The sequence below is a fragment of the Limanda limanda genome, chromosome 16, assembly GCF_963576545.1.
Source record: "Limanda limanda chromosome 16, fLimLim1.1, whole genome shotgun sequence".
NCBI lineage: Eukaryota > Metazoa > Chordata > Actinopteri > Pleuronectiformes > Pleuronectidae > Limanda > Limanda limanda.
The window spans coordinates 987,838-1,007,060 of NC_083651.1; the positions used below are offsets into that span (position 1 = coordinate 987,838).

A 19,223-nucleotide genomic window follows, 5' to 3' on the forward strand; every position below is an offset into this window, starting at 1 on the left:
ATTGCTTCATAATAAAAGGTCACCAGCAAAAGAAGGAATAAAGATCTTTGTGATGCAGTCGTATTATACTTTATTTAAAGATGTTAGTATTTGAAACACAGACTTTCAACACCGTACAGTTTACAACTTCTCAAATATTGATCCTTATTTTGTGACCTTTACGAAACTGAATCAATACAAATACAGTGACACTAATATCATTCTCAGTAAAGATGCTGTTCGATGGTGTTAAAGGAATCTGGAACATACTCATCATCACTGCAGGAAAAAGACCTGACATCAGATCACAGTGAGGATATTTTAATGTGATTTGACCTGGAACAACAAATGTTTGAGGTGTTTGGAGATTTCTTTCATTTTCAGTCCGTATATAAATGGATTAAGAAGAGGATGATACACCATTATTTGTAATGTCAATATCAAACGGGTAGGTTTTGGTATATCTGATTCCAGTCGAACTACAATAACGTCATACGCAATAAAACCGGAAAGGTTGATGAGAACCAGCAGGTGAGGTAAACAGGTCTGTAGAGCTTTTGTCCTCGTTGTTTTAAACATTCTGTAAGTGACGATGAGTATCCTGATGTAAGTAAAAAGTATGAAAAACATCGGGAGAAGAACAGTATTCAGCAACACAAACACTCCATAAATGGACAGAGCCACTGAAGGCACACATTGAAGTTTGTAAATTGACGTGTTGCAGAAGATGCCTTTCAGACTGATGTGACAGATCTTTACATGAATGTACAATACAACTAATATTACAAATTGACAAACAGGAACAAACCAAGCTGTGAAGAGAAAGACTTTTACAGTTGTCTTCCTCATGATGGTTGGATATTGAAGAGGTTTACATATGGACACATATCTGTCATAAGCCATGGCCGACAACAATAGAAACTCTGAAGTGGTCAGAGTGTAATACACAGCAAATTGAAAGAGACAACGTGGGAAAGTCGTGATCTGTTCTTCAGATAAGAAGTCGATCAAAAGCTTGGGGTAGATTGTTGTGCTGTAAAGTATAGAGTTGATTAACAAAGCTGCAATGAAGATGTACATCGGCTCATGGAGGTTTTCATGAATCACAATAAGATAAACAATGGTGGAATTCCAGCAGATTATTATAATATATAATGTAAACATGACCACAAAATACACATATCTGTATTTCTGCACTTCCACATGTCCATCGAAAGTTATATACGTTACATTGACTTCATGATCCATCAGGCTTCTGAAAAACAGAGTGAATCAGTAACAGGTGCAGATCAAACAACAGACGTTCATAAAGAACACGTAGCAAGTCTCCCTGAGAGGATTCAGGAGCCTGTGGCCTGGAGGAGATTCACTCACTGACTCCAGAGGCACAGACAGTGGAGGGCTGCACTCTGGCTTTTTATCAGACTGCTTCACCCTCCATGAATCTCATTAAACTCTCCAACAACATGTCAACAACTTCAGAAAACTCTAGAGTCCTGGACCCAGAGGTTTTGTTCCTGTTGACCTCATCTTGTTAGTTCCTACACTTTGTTTTCTATTGTTTTCATGACTCTGTGCTTACTTAGTTTTCTTGTCCGTGATATGTTAAGATCAGCTTCATGTGAATATCTTCAGATTTGGAACTGATTAGATTTTGGTGATTTAAGGTCAAAAGATCAAGGTCAAGTGACCTTTTGTTGTTGTGAACATGATATTTAAGGAATTAAAGGATATAAGGATTCTGCGCAGCCATCACTGTCTGGTTTGGATCGGCCACCAAACAGGAACAGACAGCAACAGACAGTCCGGTCTGCAGACTGCCCCCCCCATCCAGGACCTGGACAGAGTCAGGAACCATCACTACAGACCCTTCACAACTAGTTCCATCTCCTCCCCTCTGGAGGCGCTAAAGAGCGCTGAGGGCGACCAGACAGCAGAACAGCTGGTTTCCTCTGGCCTCTTTTTTCATTGTTGTTGTGTTTTATGTCATATAAACATACTTTTGCATATGTAATTATATTTATTTTCTTACTAAGTAGTTAAATGTTTGCTTAACCTAGTGCTGCTTTTTTCACCTCGTTCTTTATGGTTTATTGTCTATTTCTGTACGTTGAGAGCAACAGAAAAACCAGAGTCATATTCCTTGTATGTGTACGAATACATGGCCAACATCTCAATCTAGTAGCTTCCACAGGAACTCGAGGGCATTTAGATTCCCTCAGGTCCAAACAGTCGGCTATAGCCAACCTGCTGGGCGTCTCAGCACTGGGAGCTCTGGTCAGGTCCCGGTTCATGAACATCTCACAGATGGATGCCCCCTCCCAGTTCGTCTTTGGGTTGGAGCAGACAAATGGACAAAGGAAGATCATTCACTGTTTACGAACATGGAGCAGCTCTGAAGTCTCCGACTCGTCTTAGGTCAGGAAGTGTGCTACCGGTTTCTATAGAGACCTCTTTGAGAGTGAGTTGTCCAGTAATCCAGATGTGCACAGCAGCTTTCTGGATGGTCTCCCTCAGGTAAGCAGGAGCAACAACACGGAGCTAGCTGCAGACATTACAAAGGAAGAGCTGCACAGAGCCACTGTTGGGAAACACGTTTTTATGAAACCAAAGGCTAATATCCGGCCTTCATGTCTAGTCAAAACCTTGAGGCCGCATGGCCTCTTTGTCTAGAGAAAGGAAGGAACTCAGTCTCCTAAGGGGCAACATGTTTTATTTGTTCTTGGAAGGCCAAGAAACTCAGCCTCCCAGGGGGCAACAGGTTTCATTCTTCTCCCAGGATGCCCAGAGGTGTCAAAAAAGCCACCAGAGTCAATTCCAATTGGTCACTCTGGCCCATGTGTCACGGGTATGGTGAGGACCCAAATGCAGCACAGGCAGACGAGATCTTAATTGGTAATGAACTTTATTTTTCACTGCAGTCTTAAACAGTTCTTAACAGTGGCAGGGTGAAAAGTCTTTGTTCCCAGTGATCTTCAGCGAGATCTGGCAAGGAGTGAGTCTGGTGTTGCTGAGTGGAGGCAAGGTCCACAGCAGGAGGATTACCTAGATGCAGACAGGTTCAGTGGTGAGCTGTGTAGCAGGCCGGAGCAGGTAGCAAGCAGGTAGCAAGCAGGTAGCAGGCAGATAGCAGGCAGATAGCAGGCAGATAGCAGGTAGCAGGCCGGAGCAGGTAGCAGGCAGGTAGCAGGCAGATAACAGGTAGCAGGCCGGAGCAGGTAGCAGGCAGGTAGCAGGCAGATAACAGGTAGCAGGCCGGAGAGAGAAATGCTGGAGGTCAGGCATTTACGCAAGACAATCTGGCACTGAAGCAGAGACAGGAGCAGGCTTATATGCAGCCAGGGCTGTCACAGGTGTGGAGAGTTGGCCTGATGAGTGGGCGTGGCTAACAGGTAGAGTGGAGCAGAGACAGAGGAGTGGAAAAATACCAGCAGACAGGAGATGAGCAGACTGTGACAGAACCCCCCCCTCAAGGGACGGCTCAAGACGAATGGACCAAACCGGGTGGGAGGCGGGGGCCTGGAGGAGGGCTAATACTCGTCCGAGAGCCCAGCGTCCATCTCCAAGACCCTGGTCCCGGGGAGACTGTCGTCGCTGTCGTTTGGGGACTCCGACGGAGGATGTGGTCTGGGAGGTGGCCTGGTTCTGGACGTCTGGGTGGGGTTGCGTCGATGGAAATCCCTGATGATGGTGCGGTCCAAGATGTTCCTCCCAGGAACCCAGAACCTTTCTTCAGGGCCGTAACCCTCCCAGTCCACCAAGTACTGGAATCCCCTCCCACGCCGGCGAGACTGCAGGATACGACGGACAGTGTAGGCGGGACCTCCATCGATGAGGCGAGGAGGTGGTGGAGGTGGTGTGGCAGGAACCAGGGCGCTCTCTTGGACCGGTTTAACCTTGGAGACATGAAACGTGGGATGAACCCGCATAGATCTAGGGAGTTTGAGCCTCACTGCCACTGGGTTGACGATCTCCTGGATCTCGAACGGGCCGATGAAGCGAGGAGCCAGTTTCTTGGATTCCACCCGGAGGGGAAGATCACGGGTGGAAAGCCAAACTTTCTGACCCGGCTGGTAGTCTGGGGCCTTGGAGCGGTGGCGATTGGCGGCCGCGGTGTAGCGGTCAGCGGCCCGGAGTAGAGCCGCCCTGGCTCGGGTCCAAGTCCTGCGACAACGGCGGATGAAGTCCTGGACAGAGGGGCAGGATGTTTCTTTCTCAAGTGCCGGAAAAAGCGGTGGTTGGAACCCATAGGTGCACTCAAAGGGGGAGAGACCGGTGGCGGAGCTGGTCAAGGTGTTGTGGGCGTATTCTACCCATAGGAGCTGTTCGGACCAAGAAGTAGGGTCTTGAGACGTCATGCAACGTAGTGCCGTTTCCATCTCCTGATTCTTGCGTTCGGTCTGGCCGTTGGACTGGGGGTGGTACCCCGAGGACAGGCTGACGGTGGCTCCCAGGAGCGAGCAGAACTCCCTCCAGAATACTGAGGCGAACTGGGGACCCCGATCAGAGACCACGTCCACTGGGATGCCATGGAGACGGACGACGTGGAGGAGGAGTAGTTTAGCCGTCTCTTTGGCAGATGGGAGTTTGGGCAGGGGCACGAAATGTGCCATCTTGCTGAACCTATCTACCACCGTCAGGATAGTAGTGTTGCCGCTGGATGGTGGTAGACCGGTGACAAAGTCCAAAGAAATGTGCGACCAGGGACGATGAGGCACAGGCAGAGGATGTAGAAGACCGGCAGGGGCATGATGAGCCGGCTTGTGCTGGTTGCAGGTGGGACAGGCATTGACGAACCCCCGAATGTCCTCATCCAGTGACGTCCACCAGAACCGGCGCCGCACCACGTCCTTGGTCCGTTGGATCCCTGGATGACAGGTAAGTTGAGTGCTGTGGGCCCATTGTAGAACCTCGGACCGGAGGTCAGGCGGGACGAACAGACAGTTGGGAGGGCAAGCACTAGGTCCGGGCTGGTCTTGGGCGGCGACCCTGACCTTCTCCTCTATCTCCCAGGTGAGTGTGGCCACCAGACGGGAAGAAGGCAGGATAGTGTCTGGGTCGGTCCTGTCCCCCTCCTTTTCCGAGAACTGACGGGACAGGGCATCGGGCTTGACGTTGCGGGACCCCGGTCGATAGGAGAGGGAAAAGTTGAAGCGGGTCAGGAAGAGTGCCCATCGATCCTGGCGGGAGTTCAGTCTTTTGGCGGACTGGAGGTACTCAAGGTTTTTATGGTCAGTCCATACCAGAAACGGCAGTTTAGTCCCCTCGAGCCAGTGTCGCCACTCTTCTAAAGCCAACTTGACGGCGAGGAGCTCTCGGTTTCCAATGTCATAATTCCTCTCTGCCGGGGTCAAACGTCGGGAATAGAATGCGCAGGGGTGCAACCTCTGGTCGGAGGCTGCTCTCTGGGACAAGACAGCCCCCACTCCCGAGTCGGAAGCGTCCACCTCGACCACGAACTGCCGTTCAGGGTCCGGTATTTGGAGGATGGGGGCCGAGGTGAATCGTGTCTTCAGGGCCAGAAAAGAGTCATTGGCGGCCGTGGACCAGAGAAACGGAACCTTGGAGGAGGTAAGAGCTGTGAGGGGGGCCGCCACCGAACTGTAGCCCCTGATGAACTTCCGGTAGAAGCTGGCGAAGCCCAGGAAACGTTGCAGCTGCTTGCGGGAATCAGGGGCGGGCCAAGTGGTGACGGCAGAAACCTTGGCTGAGTCCATCTCCACGGTCCCTCTCCCTACGACGTACCCCAGGAAGGAGACAGACGAGACGTGAAACTCACACTTCTCGGCCTTGATGAACAGGGAGTTTTCCAGCAGACGTTGGAGGACCTTCTGGACGTGATGTACATGTTCCTCTCTGGAGCGGGAGAAGATCAGAATGTCATCAAGGTACACGAAGACGACCTTGTTGAGCATGTCCCTGAGCACGTCGTTGACCAGAGCCTGGAAGACAGCAGGAGCGTTGGTGAGGCCGAAGGGCATCACCAGGTACTCGTAGTGACCAGTGGGGGTATTGAACGCCGTCTTCCACTCGTCCCCCTCGCGGATCCGGACCAGGTGGTAGGCGTTGCGCAGGTCAAGCTTGGTGAATATGGTGGCCCCCTCTAGGAGCTCGAAAGCTGAGGAGATGAGAGGCAGGGGGTACCGGTTCTTGATGGTAATGTCATTCAATCCACGGTAATCAATGCAGGGGCGGAGTGTCTTGTCTTTCTTCTCCACGAAGAAGAAACCTGCTCCAGCCGGAGACGAGGAAGGGCGGATGATGCCTGCCGCTAGACCGTCATTGATATATGTCTCCATCGCCCCCCTCTCAGGAACGGACAGGGAATACAGGCGTCCTCTGGGGGGCGTGGCACCGGGCTGGAGGTTGATGGCGCAGTCATAGGGCCGATGTGGGGGCAGGGAGGTTGCCTTGGCCTTACTGAACACCTCCCTGAAGTCCAGATACTCAGCCGGGACCCCCAGCACATCGGTAGAAGAACTGGTCGTGGCAGAAGGTCGTGGTGTGGCGGCTTGCTTGAGGCAGACCTGGTGACACGATGAACTCCACCCCAGGATCGCCCCTGTGGTCCAATCAAGGTGTGGATTGTGACGTCGGAGCCATGGGAACCCCAGAAGGAGAGGATGACGAGGAGAGTGCAGGATGTGAAACTGGAGTGTTTCATGGTGGTTCCCGGAAATTAACATCCGTATAGGCACTGTCAGGTGGGTCACAGTTCCCAGAAGTCGGCCATCCAGAGCGTTGGTGGAAACTGGAGCTGGCAGGGGAATCTGACCGACACCCAGCTGCAGAGCTAGGTTAGAGTCCATAATGTTGGCATCAGAGCCAGAGTCAATGAGGGTGGCGAGGGTCTGGGATCCCTCAGGCAGTAGCAGGCCGACCTGGCACAGGGATCGTGGGCTGGAGGAGGAGCTAGATGTATGACTCACCAGGAACTCCTTCCTTCCTGATGAGCCCGACCTTTTAGCGGGCACCTGGAAATAAAGTGTCCCGCTTGGCCACAATACAGGCAGAGGCTCCCCTCGCGGCGTCTCCTCCTCTCTTCTGGAGTTAGACTGGCCCGACCCACCTGCATGGGTTCAGGCTCCCCTGAATACCGGCAGCCAGAAAGCATCGATACGTCGGAAGCCGCTGGTGAAGGGGCGGGCTGGCGTCGTCCTGCGAGCCCCTGATGTTTCTCCCGCTGTCTCGCTTGAATGCGACGGTCGATGCGGGACGCCAGCTCGATGATGCCGTCGACAGTGGTGGGAAGGTCGTACGAAATCAGTTCGTCTTTAATGTAGTCAGCGAGCCCCATCAGGAATGCGTCGCACTGGGCAGCCTGGTTCCACTCACTGGAGCTAGCCTGGGTGCGGAAGTGGATGGAGTAATCGGCCACTGAACGAGACCCTTGCTTCAGACCTAGAAGCCCTCCAGAAGCGTCCGGACCTCGGGAAGCTTCTCCGAACACTTTGCGGAGCTCAGCGGCGAAGGCTTGGAAAGTGGAGCACGCTGGAGTGCGACGCTCCCACTCGGCTGTTCCCCACAGCCGAGCGCGCCCAGTCAGATGATTCACGGTGAACGCCACCCTGGCGTCTTCCGAAGCGAAGGTGTGGGGCTGGAGGGCAAACAGGATGGAACAGTTCGTGAGGAACGGGCGGCAGCCCTCCGCGTCCCCGGCGTAGCGTTCAGGAACCCCCACACGAGGCTCCGAGGCGGAAGCAGAGGCAGCCGGGACTGGTAGAGGCTGGACTGGTTCTGGAGGCAGAGGGACAACTTGAGCAAAAGCTGCGGCGAGTTGTTGGACCTGCGAGGCTAGCAAGGTAACCGCCTGCTCCTGCTTAGTCACCGCCAGTTGAACATCTGCTGAGTTCGAAAACAGCAGCGCCTCGTGGTGCTGGAGCATCGCCTCTACCTTCTCCAGGCGATCCATCGGCGTGTGCGCTGGGTCCATGTCTGGCCAGATTGTACTGTCACGGGTATGGTGAGGACCCAAATGCAGCACAGGCAGACGAGATCTTAATTGGTAATGAACTTTATTTTTCACTGCAGTCTTAAACAGTTCTTAACAGTGGCAGGGTGAAAAGTCTTTGTTCCCAGTGATCTTCAGCGAGATCTGGCAAGGAGTGAGTCTGGTGTTGCTGAGTGGAGGCAAGGTCCACAGCAGGAGGATTACCTAGATGCAGACAGGTTCAGTGGTGAGCTGTGTAGCAGGCCGGAGCAGGTAGCAAGCAGGTAGCAAGCAGGTAGCAGGCAGATAGCAGGCAGATAGCAGGCAGATAGCAGGTAGCAGGCCGGAGCAGGTAGCAGGCAGGTAGCAGGCAGATAACAGGTAGCAGGCCGGAGCAGGTAGCAGGCAGGTAGCAGGCAGATAACAGGTAGCAGGCCGGAGAGAGAAATGCTGGAGGTCAGGCATTTACGCAAGACAATCTGGCACTGAAGAAGAGACAGGAGCAGGCTTATATGCAGCCAGGGCTGTCACAGGTGTGGAGAGTTGGCCTGATGAGGGGGCGTGGCTAACAGGAGGAGCAGAGACAGAGGAGTGGAAAAATACCAGCAGACAGGAGATGAGCAGACTGTGACACCATGACCTGTGAGGTCACCGGGCCTATATAAAGGGACTTCTGCCCCATTTCTATCTCTCTTTTCCAACAACCCCTTCAAGGACAGCAGGCTGTCCAGCCTCTCCTCTCCTGCATCGCCTAGCGGGGGCCTGGCTGCTCCTGCCTGGCATCTTCTCTTCGCATCAAAATCTACAAGAGGAGCGCAAAGGTCTAGCATCCAGCTCACCTTCTCAAGGAAACCTCCTCACCCTTCAATCTCTACCAACTCCTAGCAGCGACTCGGTGTCCTGCAGGTAAGGACTTCAAACAAGCAACGGAGCGCCACAGCTCCACAGAACCGCGAAAGCAGAAACCTTACGACCAACCGGAGACTTCACACAAAGCCAGGACAAACGGTGAACTGCACAGCAACTTTCTCTCTTTCTGAGGACTGGTAACATACTGGGCTTAATAATTATACTAGACTAAGCAAGACTGTTTATTTGATTCTGTGTGGTGTTTATAAGTTTGCTACATGTGGTGATATTGTGGTTACAAGTTAAATCAAAGTTCACAGAATCTTTCATTCTCTAATAAGCATTTACACAGTAACGCATATCACTACCTACTTAGCTACGTCCCCACTCCAGAAGAAGGGGGGGAGCTACCAACTTACCAGCCACCATTTTGAGAAAACCCTGACTTACTTACACACACACACACACTCACCTACACACCTTTGTTTTAGATCGTACTCTGTTAGTAATTTGTGTTTTATACTTTATTATATTCATATTAAATGTTTTTCTTTAACAAATGTTCTTTCATTAATGTTGCATAAGTGAATTTTGCAAACCTCTACACTGTCAAGAACTCTATAAACCTTCACTGTTCATTATATAATCTGTAATAGTAAATATGGAGATTTCTAAGTGAACTAGATCCAAATGAGACTGATCCTAATCAATAAATTGGCTATCTTTTCCCTTCCATGAAGGGTGGTGCCCCGAGAGAACTTTAACAAACTAAAGTTATGATTTAATTTTAATATTTTAATATTAATGTTTTATATTTTATTTTTTATAACCAAATTTATTGAACGCCTAAAGGCACACCATCTTATGGTATCACTCCTAACATTATTGCACAACACCACCATGAGCCTGCAGAGCGGCAAAGCTCCAGGGACAGACGGCCTTCCTACTGATTTCTTTAAGTCCTTCTGGGACATCTTAGAACAGGATCTGCTTAAGGTAGTCAATGACAATCTACAGAATGGAAGGCTACCTCTGAGCTGCAGGAGGGCCGTCATCACCCTGCTGCCGAAGAAGGGAGACCTACAAGAGTTGAAGAACTGGAGGCCGGTCTCTCTGTTGTGCACAGATCACAGAATCCTGTCCAAAGCTCTGGCCCTCAGACTGAGGGAGGTGATGGCGTCCGTCATCCACCCTGACCAGACTTACTGTGTGCCCGGCTCATAAGTGACAATGTCACTTTGATTCCAGATGTTTTGGACCTCTCCAGTTCATTGGCAATAGAGACTGGTCTTATTTCCATAGACCAGGAACAGGCTTTTGACCGGGTTGAACACTAGTACTTATGGCAGACTCTGGCAGCTTTTGGGTTCAACTCAGGCTTTATAGCCATGATCCGGGTTTTCTATACAGACATTGAGAGTGCTGTGAAAATAAATGGTGGGCTGAGTGCTCCTGTTAACCTCCAGAGGGGGGTGAGGCAGGGCTGCTCTCTCTCCGGCCAACAAGCCTCTGCTCCACAACCCAAGGAAGGTTTTAAAAGGTGAGATTTCTGCAAAGAACAGAAAAGCTAATTAGCTGTTTCCAACACTGGACAATATTGTCTCTAAAGCGCTGCCGTCAGATACCACTCGGTCCTGAACGTCCTCTTCAGGAACATTTGAAGTGAATCTCGGACTTCGTGTGGTCTTCATCTGTTGTTTCCTGTTTGACTTTAAGTTATTTTGTGTCTGATGATGTTTGACTCCGTCTTGTCTCCTGCTCGGAGCTGATTCACCACATGTCTCACTGTCCCTGCCTCAGCTTCACCAGCTCTATTGGCCATGTGTGTTACACTCTTAGAGCCTTCGTCAGTTTGTCTGCTCCTCTCACACCAAACCTGTGACACCGAACATCGTCATCAGGCCCATATGACGGAGCTTAGGCAGTAAGCGACTGTTTGCCAGATCTAGGCCACAAGTAAACCATAGCAACACCACATGTAAACCAAAGGGGCCAAAGGGGAGCTCAGTTCGTTTTGTGCCATATTCAGCATTTACCACCTGGGCCACTTTAGGTTTATAGATCACACTTTGTCCAGATCACTTTAAATGACACATTGCTTCATAATAAAAGGTCACCAGCAAAAGAAGGAATAAAGATATTTGAAATGCAGTCGTTTTATACTTTATTTAAAGATGTAAGTATTTAAAACACTGACTTTGAACAGCGTACAGTTTACAACTTCTGAAATATTGATCCTCATTTTGTGACCTTTAGGAACTGAATCAATACAAATACAGTGACACTAATATCATTCTCAGTAAAGATGCTGTTCGATGGTGTTAAAGGAATCTGGAACATACTCATCATCACTGCAGGAAAAAGACCTGACATCAGATCACAGTGAGGATATTTTAATGTGATTTGACCTGGAACAACAAATGTTTGAGGTGTTTGGAGATTTCTTTCATTTTTAGTCCGTATATAAATGGATTAAGAAGAGGATGATACACCATTATTTGTAATGTCAATATCAAACGGGCAAGTTTTGGTATATCTGATTCCAGTCGAACTACAATGACGTCATACGCAATAAAACTGGAAAGGTTGATGAGAACCAGCAGGTGAGGTAAACAGGTCTGTAGAGCTTTTGTCCTCGTTGTTTTAAACCATCTGTAAGTGACGATGAGTATCCTGATGTAAGTAAAAAGTATGAAGAGCATCGGGAGAAGAACAATATTCAGCAACAGAAACACGCCATAAATGGACAGAGCCACTGAAGGCACACATTGAAGTTTGAACATGGAAGTGTTGCATAAAATGCCTTTCATACTATTGTGACATATCTTTACATTCATATACAATACAACTGATATTCCAAATTCACAAACAGGAACAAACCAAGCTGTGAAGAGAAAGACTTTTACAGTTGTCTTCCTCATGATTGTTGGATATTGCAGAGGTTTGCATATGGACACATATCTGTCATAAGCCATGGCCGACAACAATAGAAACTCTGCAGTGGTCAGAGTGTAATACACAGCAGCTTGAAAAAGACAACATGTGAAAGTTGTGATCTGTTCTTCTGATAAGAAGTCGATTAAAAGCTTGGGGTAGATTGTTGTGCTGTAAAGTACAGAGTTGATTAACAAAGCTGCAATGAAGATGTACATCGGCTCATGGAGGTTTTCATGAATCACAATAAGATAAACAATGGTGGAATTCCAACAGATTATTATAATATATAATGTAAACATGACCACAAAATACACATATCTGTATTTCTGCACTTCCACATGTCCATCGAAAGTTATATACGTTACATTGACTTCATGATCCATCAGGCTTCTGAAAAACAGAGTGAATCAGTAACAGGTGCAGATCAAACAACAGCCGTTCATAAAGAACACGTAGCAAGTCTCCCTGAGAGGATTCAGGAGCCTGTGGCCTGGAGGAGATTCACTCACTGACTCCAGAGGCACAGACAGTGGAGGGCTGCACTCTGGCTTTTTATCAGACTGCTTCACCCTCCATGAATCTCATTAAACTCTCCAACAACATGTCAACAACTTCAGAAAACTCTAGAGTCCTGGACCCAGAGGTTTTGTTCCTGTTGATCTCCTCTTGTTAGTTCCTACACTTTGTTTTCTATTGTTTTCATGTCTCTGTGCTTATTTAGTTTTACGTGACCGTGATATGTTAAGATCAGCTTCACGTGAATATCTTCAGATTTGGAACTGATTGGATTTTGGTGATTTAAGGTCAAAAGATCAAGGTCACTTGACCTTTTGTTGTTGTGAACATGATGTATAAGGAATTAAAGGATATAAGGATTCTGCACAGCCATCACTGTCTGGTTTGGATCGGCCACCAAACAGGAACAGACAGCAACAGACAGTCCAGTCTGCAGACTGCCCCCCCCATCCAGGACCTGGACAGAGTCATGAACCATCACTGCAGACCCATCACAACCAGTTCCATCTCCTCCCCTCTGGAGGCGCTAAAGAGCGCTGAGGGCGACCAGACAGCAGAACAGCTGGTTTCCTCTGGCCTCTTATTTCATTGTTGTTGTGTTTTATGTCATATAAACATACTTTTGCATATGTAATTATATTTTGTTTTCTTAAATAGTAGGTATATGTTTGCTTAACCTTGTGCTGCTTTTTTCACCTTGTTCTTTATGGTTTATTGTCTATTTCTGTACGTTGAGAGCAACAGAAAAACCAGAGTCAAATTCCTTGTATGTGTACGAATACATGGCCAACATCGCAATCTAGTAGCTTCCACAGGAAATCGAGGGCATTTAGATTCCCTCAGGTCCAAACAGTCGGCTATAGCCAACCTGATGGGCGTCTCAGCACTGGGAGCTCTGGTCAGGTCCCGGTTCATGAACATCTCACAGATGGATGCCCCCTCCCAGTTCTTCTTTGGGTTGGAGCAAACAAATGGACAAAGGAAGATCATTCACTGTTTACGAACATGGAGCGGCTCTGAAGTCTCCGACTCGTCTGAGGTCAGGAAGTGTGCTACCGGTTTCTATAGAGACCTCTTTGAGAGTGAGTTGTCAAGTAATCCAGATGTGCACAGCAGCTTTCTGAATGGTCTCCCTCAAGTAAGCAGGAGCAACAACACAGAGCTAGCTGCAGACATTACAAAGGAAGAGCTGCAGAGAGCCACCATGAGCCTGCAGCGCGGCAAAGCTCCAGGGATAGACGGCCTTCCTGCTGATTTCTTTAAGTCCTTCTGGGGCATCTTAGGAAAGGATCTGCTTGAGGAACCATGACATGACATGGCGGCAGACTCTGAAATTATAAAATAAAATCTTCACCACGGCTTTGATGAAGGAAAACATGCCTCATCCTCCAGCTGATCTGATGCTGCTGATGGTGAGGCTGCAGGTGAAGCTGATGCTGAGGACGAAGGAGATGCCGACGATGATGATGATGAGGATGAGGACGGGTTTGCACTGGATGGGATGAAGGTTAGGGGGTACATGAAATCCCCAGTAAGTGGTTCACACCATTAAATGGTGTGGAAAGAGGGTTTGTAAGGATTTCAATATTTTAACTGTAGTCGCTGTCTTGCTGTACTCTTAACAATAAAGATAGAAGCAGTTTTAGCTAGATATTATGCCTTCATACAAATGATTTTAATAACAGTTTCTGCTTGGGGTTAATAATTAATCTTTTAATTGTTCTTAATTCTTACTTCTGATATTAAAGGCTTATTCCCTTTGCTGCACTCAACATCACACAGACTTCACGGAACTGTCCCTTCTGGGGCAAAGTCAGACTAACATTGTTTGGGTTCAGTTGTTCCTAATGTTTACACAGTCAGGACATGTTTTGATGAAGCAGAAACATAATAATCTTTTCTCCAATTGTAAACACCATTGCCCCTCATGTCATTTGCTGGGTCAAGTCCTTTCAAGAAGTGAACAGGTTGCCGAGCAACTATCAAAGTAGGAGCGTCATTGGGAGTGGCTCCTTGCTACTTCCGTATTTCAAATGCCAGGAGGATGGCCTACGCCTGCGCACTTCCAAGGAGGGAGGAACATAAATCTACTGTTATAAAATGGACAGGCGCCTGATGTTTGTGGCGCTCTGATACGACCAGTGTGTTGAAAGCCCATTGCTTTGCTGATTCATAACCTGTTCATTGCTTCCTAAATAAATTCTTGATTGAACAAACCGAGTTCGGCTCATCTTCTCATACAAAGGATAAACAAACACGCATGACAGTAGTGTTGTGCAATAGGAGTAGACTTGACGTTGGCTAATTATTAATAATCATGAAATATGATTATTAAAATAACAAAAATTATCTATCAAAAATAATTAAATTATTAATTGAAGATGATCAGTAATCAAATAACAATAAAACCACTAATGAGAAAATAGGAATTATCAATTTGAAAGTACAAGCTATCAATTAACAATGATAAGGTTATCAACCAAGAATAATGAAAATAATTATTCAAAAACAATAAAATTATCAATTTAAGAATAATACTATCTATATTAATAATTGAGAAAGGGGGGCACCACCCTGGTTTCCAGGGACCAACATATCAAGCTATAATTATCAGTCTCATAATGATAAATGTCAAATTAATAATGTCAATATTTTAATATTAACGATTACTTAATAAACAGTGAAGGCTTCTAAGTTCGAGCACAGGCAATCATAATCCAGCTGTATTCACACACTTATGCACCAATAATCACAGACTACAGATACTTTAATTACAAAAGTATTTATTAAAAAGGGGAAATAAAGTTATAATGTTATTCAATGATTCATCATTTTAACAAGCTCCAATATTTCAAAGATAAACACAGCAGCAGCACTTATCACAATTCAGAAAATACATGTAAAACCTGCGGTCTACCTATGTATGTCTGTCTCTGTGTGTGTGTGTCTGTGTCAAAGTGTCTCTCTGTGTATGTGTGTCTATGTGTGTGTATATGAAATAAAGTTAGTGTTATTTAATGATTTATCATTTTAACAAACTCCCATATTTCAAAGATAACAACAGCAGCTTATCACAATTTAGAACACGCATGTAACCTGGTCCATCTATGTGTCTCTGTGTGTGTGTATCTGTCTGTGTCTATCAATGTGTGTGTGTGTGTGTGTGTGTGTGTGTGTGTGTGTGTGTGTGTGTGTGTGTGTGTGTGTGTGTGTGTGTGTGTGTGCGAGAGAGAGAGAAAAAGAAGGGGGCGTGGCGATGACGCAGTCACGTAGTGACATCACATCTAAGATGGAGGCCGATCATGATTCGTGGAATCAAGGCCTAAAAACTCTCAAAATGGCGGATTGACTACAGAACAAGATGGCGGAGCCGTTATGAATTTAGAGCCAGGATGGGAGGAGAGAGAGAGAGGAGGCGTGGCAATAATAGACTCAAAATGGTGGGTTAACTTGCGTTATTCAAGATGGAGTCTATGTTAATGACACCATGTGGCCGGAGCTCACACTGGTGGTCGTCACATGAATTACACAAAGGGATTTTCAGACAAAGAGAATTCTTATCTCTGCTTGGCTTTGGGGGCCGCATGGTTTCCAGATGTGTTCAGCCTCTCTGAATATAGATTTAACTATGTTACATGAACTGTATTCTAAATACAGATCGGAAGTGTGTATAGGTCGGTTTAGAAGGAGAGAGAGAGACAGTGAGAGAGAGAGAGAGAGAGAGAGAGAGAGAGAGAGAAAAGAGAACGAACTCTTAAAAATACGTCTGAGATGAGTTAACAGTGGTTCACCCCTCAGCCGTCAAGCGAACGTTGTGGGCCGAGGTTCTGATCGGTGAAATCACTGCAGACTCACACAGACGTTAACAGTGCGGGCGGAGGCGCTTCTCGCGGCCCTATTTACTGTAACACAAAACATTGCCATCAAACCGGACACCGGAAGTAGCGGCTCGGAGTAGTGGCCGGCTAAAACAATGGAACACGGAGGTTCCACCCACAAAATACACTCAAGTATTAAATCAATACGCTACGTATTAAAACTAACATCTGCCCAGACAACATAAGCCTCTCTTACTGTAACCATGGTTTCGTGGGGTGCATGCGCGTTGGCGCGAATCTCCCGGAAGTCCAGTGAACAAGCTCGTAGTCTCTTAGGCGTGCTCCCGCTGTTCCGCCTGGAGCAGCGGGCGTCGCGGAGGGCTGAAGATGAGAGGATTTTCTCGTGCTGCGTCGACGGGATGACGTCGTCTTCTTCTGCAGCAGCGGAGATCGCGCTGCCTCACAGGAACGTGTGGCTGCTTGTAGCCGTTGTAGATCGTGTTGGGAAAGAATAAAAGTAAAGTCCGTGCCTCACTCGTCCCGAGTGAGATTCCTGTTTGTCTTTTCAAGTTAAAACAGCAAAAGTCTTTTCAAAATAAAAACGTCGACTGAGATAAAAGAAGAATACTGGAATGAGTTAAAATAAATGTCTTATCGCCTCCATTAGTTTACTGAGTCGTCTGGTAAAGCCTTGGGAGGCCTAGTGGTAACTTCAGCGTTGGAGTAGAAAAAGAGGACAAAGAGTTAGTTGCATCCTTAAGTTGCTGGGTTAACTAGCGAGAACCCGGGGGGGGGTCTCGTTGTCACATCAGCATCGGAGTAAAAAGAGAAAGGTTTCTGGGAGCTCAGCCTTTTTAAGTCATGTTCCAGGTGACTCCCCCCTGGGAGGAGGGGTCAAGGGTCAGTGTGGCCCCCGGCCAATTAACTATCAGAATTTGGCCCCAAGGGGCGGTTTTCAGTGGGGGACCCAGGAAGTGATCTTCTGCCACATGGAGATAAGAGCTCCATGCTGGATTTTTAAATGTAAGGGGTCTCCTGAGGCGGGTCCCAAGTTTTACGACTCTTTGTTATAAGTCAGATCACTGGGACCTCAGTCCCAACAGTCCCCCTTTGACCTGGAAAGTGGGTCGTTACCCGGTTTCCAGGGCACACTAGGGTCGAGAGTCCAGTGATAATTCAGGAGAAGGTAATCCTTGAGTGGAGTTGAAGCATTGAAAGTTAGTTCATCATGAGGCAGAGAGGCATAAATGTCTTTGAGGCATGAGTCTAAACAGAGAGAGGTAATTGTCTGGGCAGACAGGCTAAAACATATATTCTAAAACACGGCGCACATTTTCAATTTCACATCATGCTTATCGGCAGGTATTGTTCACATACCAATGAATTTCGGTGAAGAGTGAAATGAAAGAAAAGTGGAAAAAGGGACAGAAGAAAATGTTTGAGTGGGTGCGGGTGTTTTGAGGTAAACATGTGTGTTATCCTGTCAAACCAAAACATTTAGAACGGCGAGTCACGTTCTGTTGTTCGCTAATCTGTGAATATATGGTAAATCCTATTTCTAGGTTTGCAAATCTACAGATATTGAAATTGCACTGCCAAGACTCAATTGCCAAGTGTACCCGTGAGGGCTGCACAACCGTAGTGGTAACGACTTCAAAATTCCTCACCGAGGTCTAAAGAGTTCACTACCTGAACATACGTTATACAATTTTCTGACCGAAGGTCTAAAGCATGCAACTATTGATGGAGTGAGTGGTTTGAGCGGTCTTTGTTTTAAAATTGGGATTTCTTTCCCCCCCCCCTTTCAGGTGTGGAGGTGAGAGGGGTTTCTGGCAGCGCCTTGTTCTTCCCAGTCATTGAAGTCATCTTTAGGAGTGGAGAAGGAGGGCGTCTGCTCCTAGTTTCGCCAACGGGGTTCAGTGTCTGGTCTCTTAGGGGAGCCAGGAGGAACACGTGGCACAATGTCTCTCATTGCTTCATCCACACATCTCAGTATTAATTCCTCTGTGCCAGGATGCATCTCATGTGTTGGATTTCGGTCACCATATCTATACTCCTGGTATTGATGAGGTTTCCTTTGGTTCCAGCGCCTACTTCTCTGTTGAGAGGGATTCAGGTGCTGAGGTCGAAACTGTTTGTGGGGCTGGTTGAAATCCTCACCCCCTTGGTTTTGAGGGGCACCCTGTTGGAAGGGTCGTTGTTTCTGGTTCTCTTTGCTGGGGTTCATCTGGGCGTGGGGAAAGTTGTCATCTTCCAGCGCCGGGTCCACATGTGTTTGGACTTGAACTGCCAGAACCACGGTGTCGTCTTCGTTGAACCCTCGGTTGTCTGGGTTGAAGCGATAAATGTCTTTTTTCAAGGGGCTCTTGCTGCCGGTTGCGGATTTCCTCTCTTTGAGGGGGTGCTGAGTCATCAGTGTCTTTTGACTCGAATGTGCCACGGTACTCATCTTCGTGGCCACCATCTCTTGCACCGGGGTGGAGGACCATCCAGGACGCGACCGTGAGTCATGGTGCGCCTCTGCCTGAGTGGCAGACTGGGAATCTCCTTCAGCCCTCCAGGACGGAGTCCTTCCGTCGTTGTGATGTGGATCAGCATGGCTCCGTGCAGGATGTGTTCGTTCTGGCTGGAGTGGATGCTTAGTGTCCGCTGGACAGGCATTTGATGTTGCCTCATGGCGGTCCCAGGTCACTGCACGTCTAGGGGTTGAGTCCGGCTCCCCCTTTGGTGTTGAGTGGGTCGGAGCGGTTGACTGCTGGGTGTGTCTGGCCCGCCAGAGCAAAGCTTCCTCTGCATGAGGGTTGCGTAGCTGTGCTCGCAGCTGTTCTCCCAGTGTCTCTGTTCCGCTGGCTCCACCGGGAATGACGTCAGCTCCTGGCCCTGTCATCAGGGATATCAGCTTGAGGGGGGGGCAGCTCTGTTTGACTGTGCCCCCCTTTCTGCTGACCTTTGACCTGCGTGTGCTCCTGCACCGCCTGGTCCTGTTCTTTGCGGGTCTCGATGATATGCCGCAGGTGGGAGTTTTTCTCCTGCTCCGCTCGACATGCTGCTTGCATGGCTCTGAGCACCTTCGCATGTTCTTGGGTCTGCAGCTCGGCTCTCTGCTGGTAGAGGAGTGTCAGTTGACCCAGAGCATGGAGTATTTTCGGATGCGGGCCAGTGGGGTTGATGAGTGCATGGACAGTTCTTGATCT

General features: G+C 48.0%; 2 protein-coding genes across 2 annotated transcripts; both read right to left on the reverse strand.

The window, feature by feature from the left end:
- Positions 1–300: 300 nt before the first annotated feature.
- Positions 301–1,239, reverse strand: LOC133021944 (olfactory receptor 13C9-like). Its single transcript, XM_061088956.1, has one exon. It carries the CDS (start codon positions 1,225–1,227, stop codon positions 301–303), a length of 927 nt encoding a protein of 308 aa, XP_060944939.1. The 5' UTR covers positions 1,228–1,239.
- Positions 1,240–11,151: 9,912 nt separating this feature from the next.
- On the reverse strand, positions 11,152–12,078 carry LOC133021954 (olfactory receptor 13C9-like). Its single transcript, XM_061088966.1, has one exon. The coding sequence runs from the start codon at positions 12,076–12,078 to the stop codon at positions 11,152–11,154; it is 927 nt and encodes a 308-aa protein (XP_060944949.1).
- Positions 12,079–19,223: the final 7,145 nt, after the last annotated feature.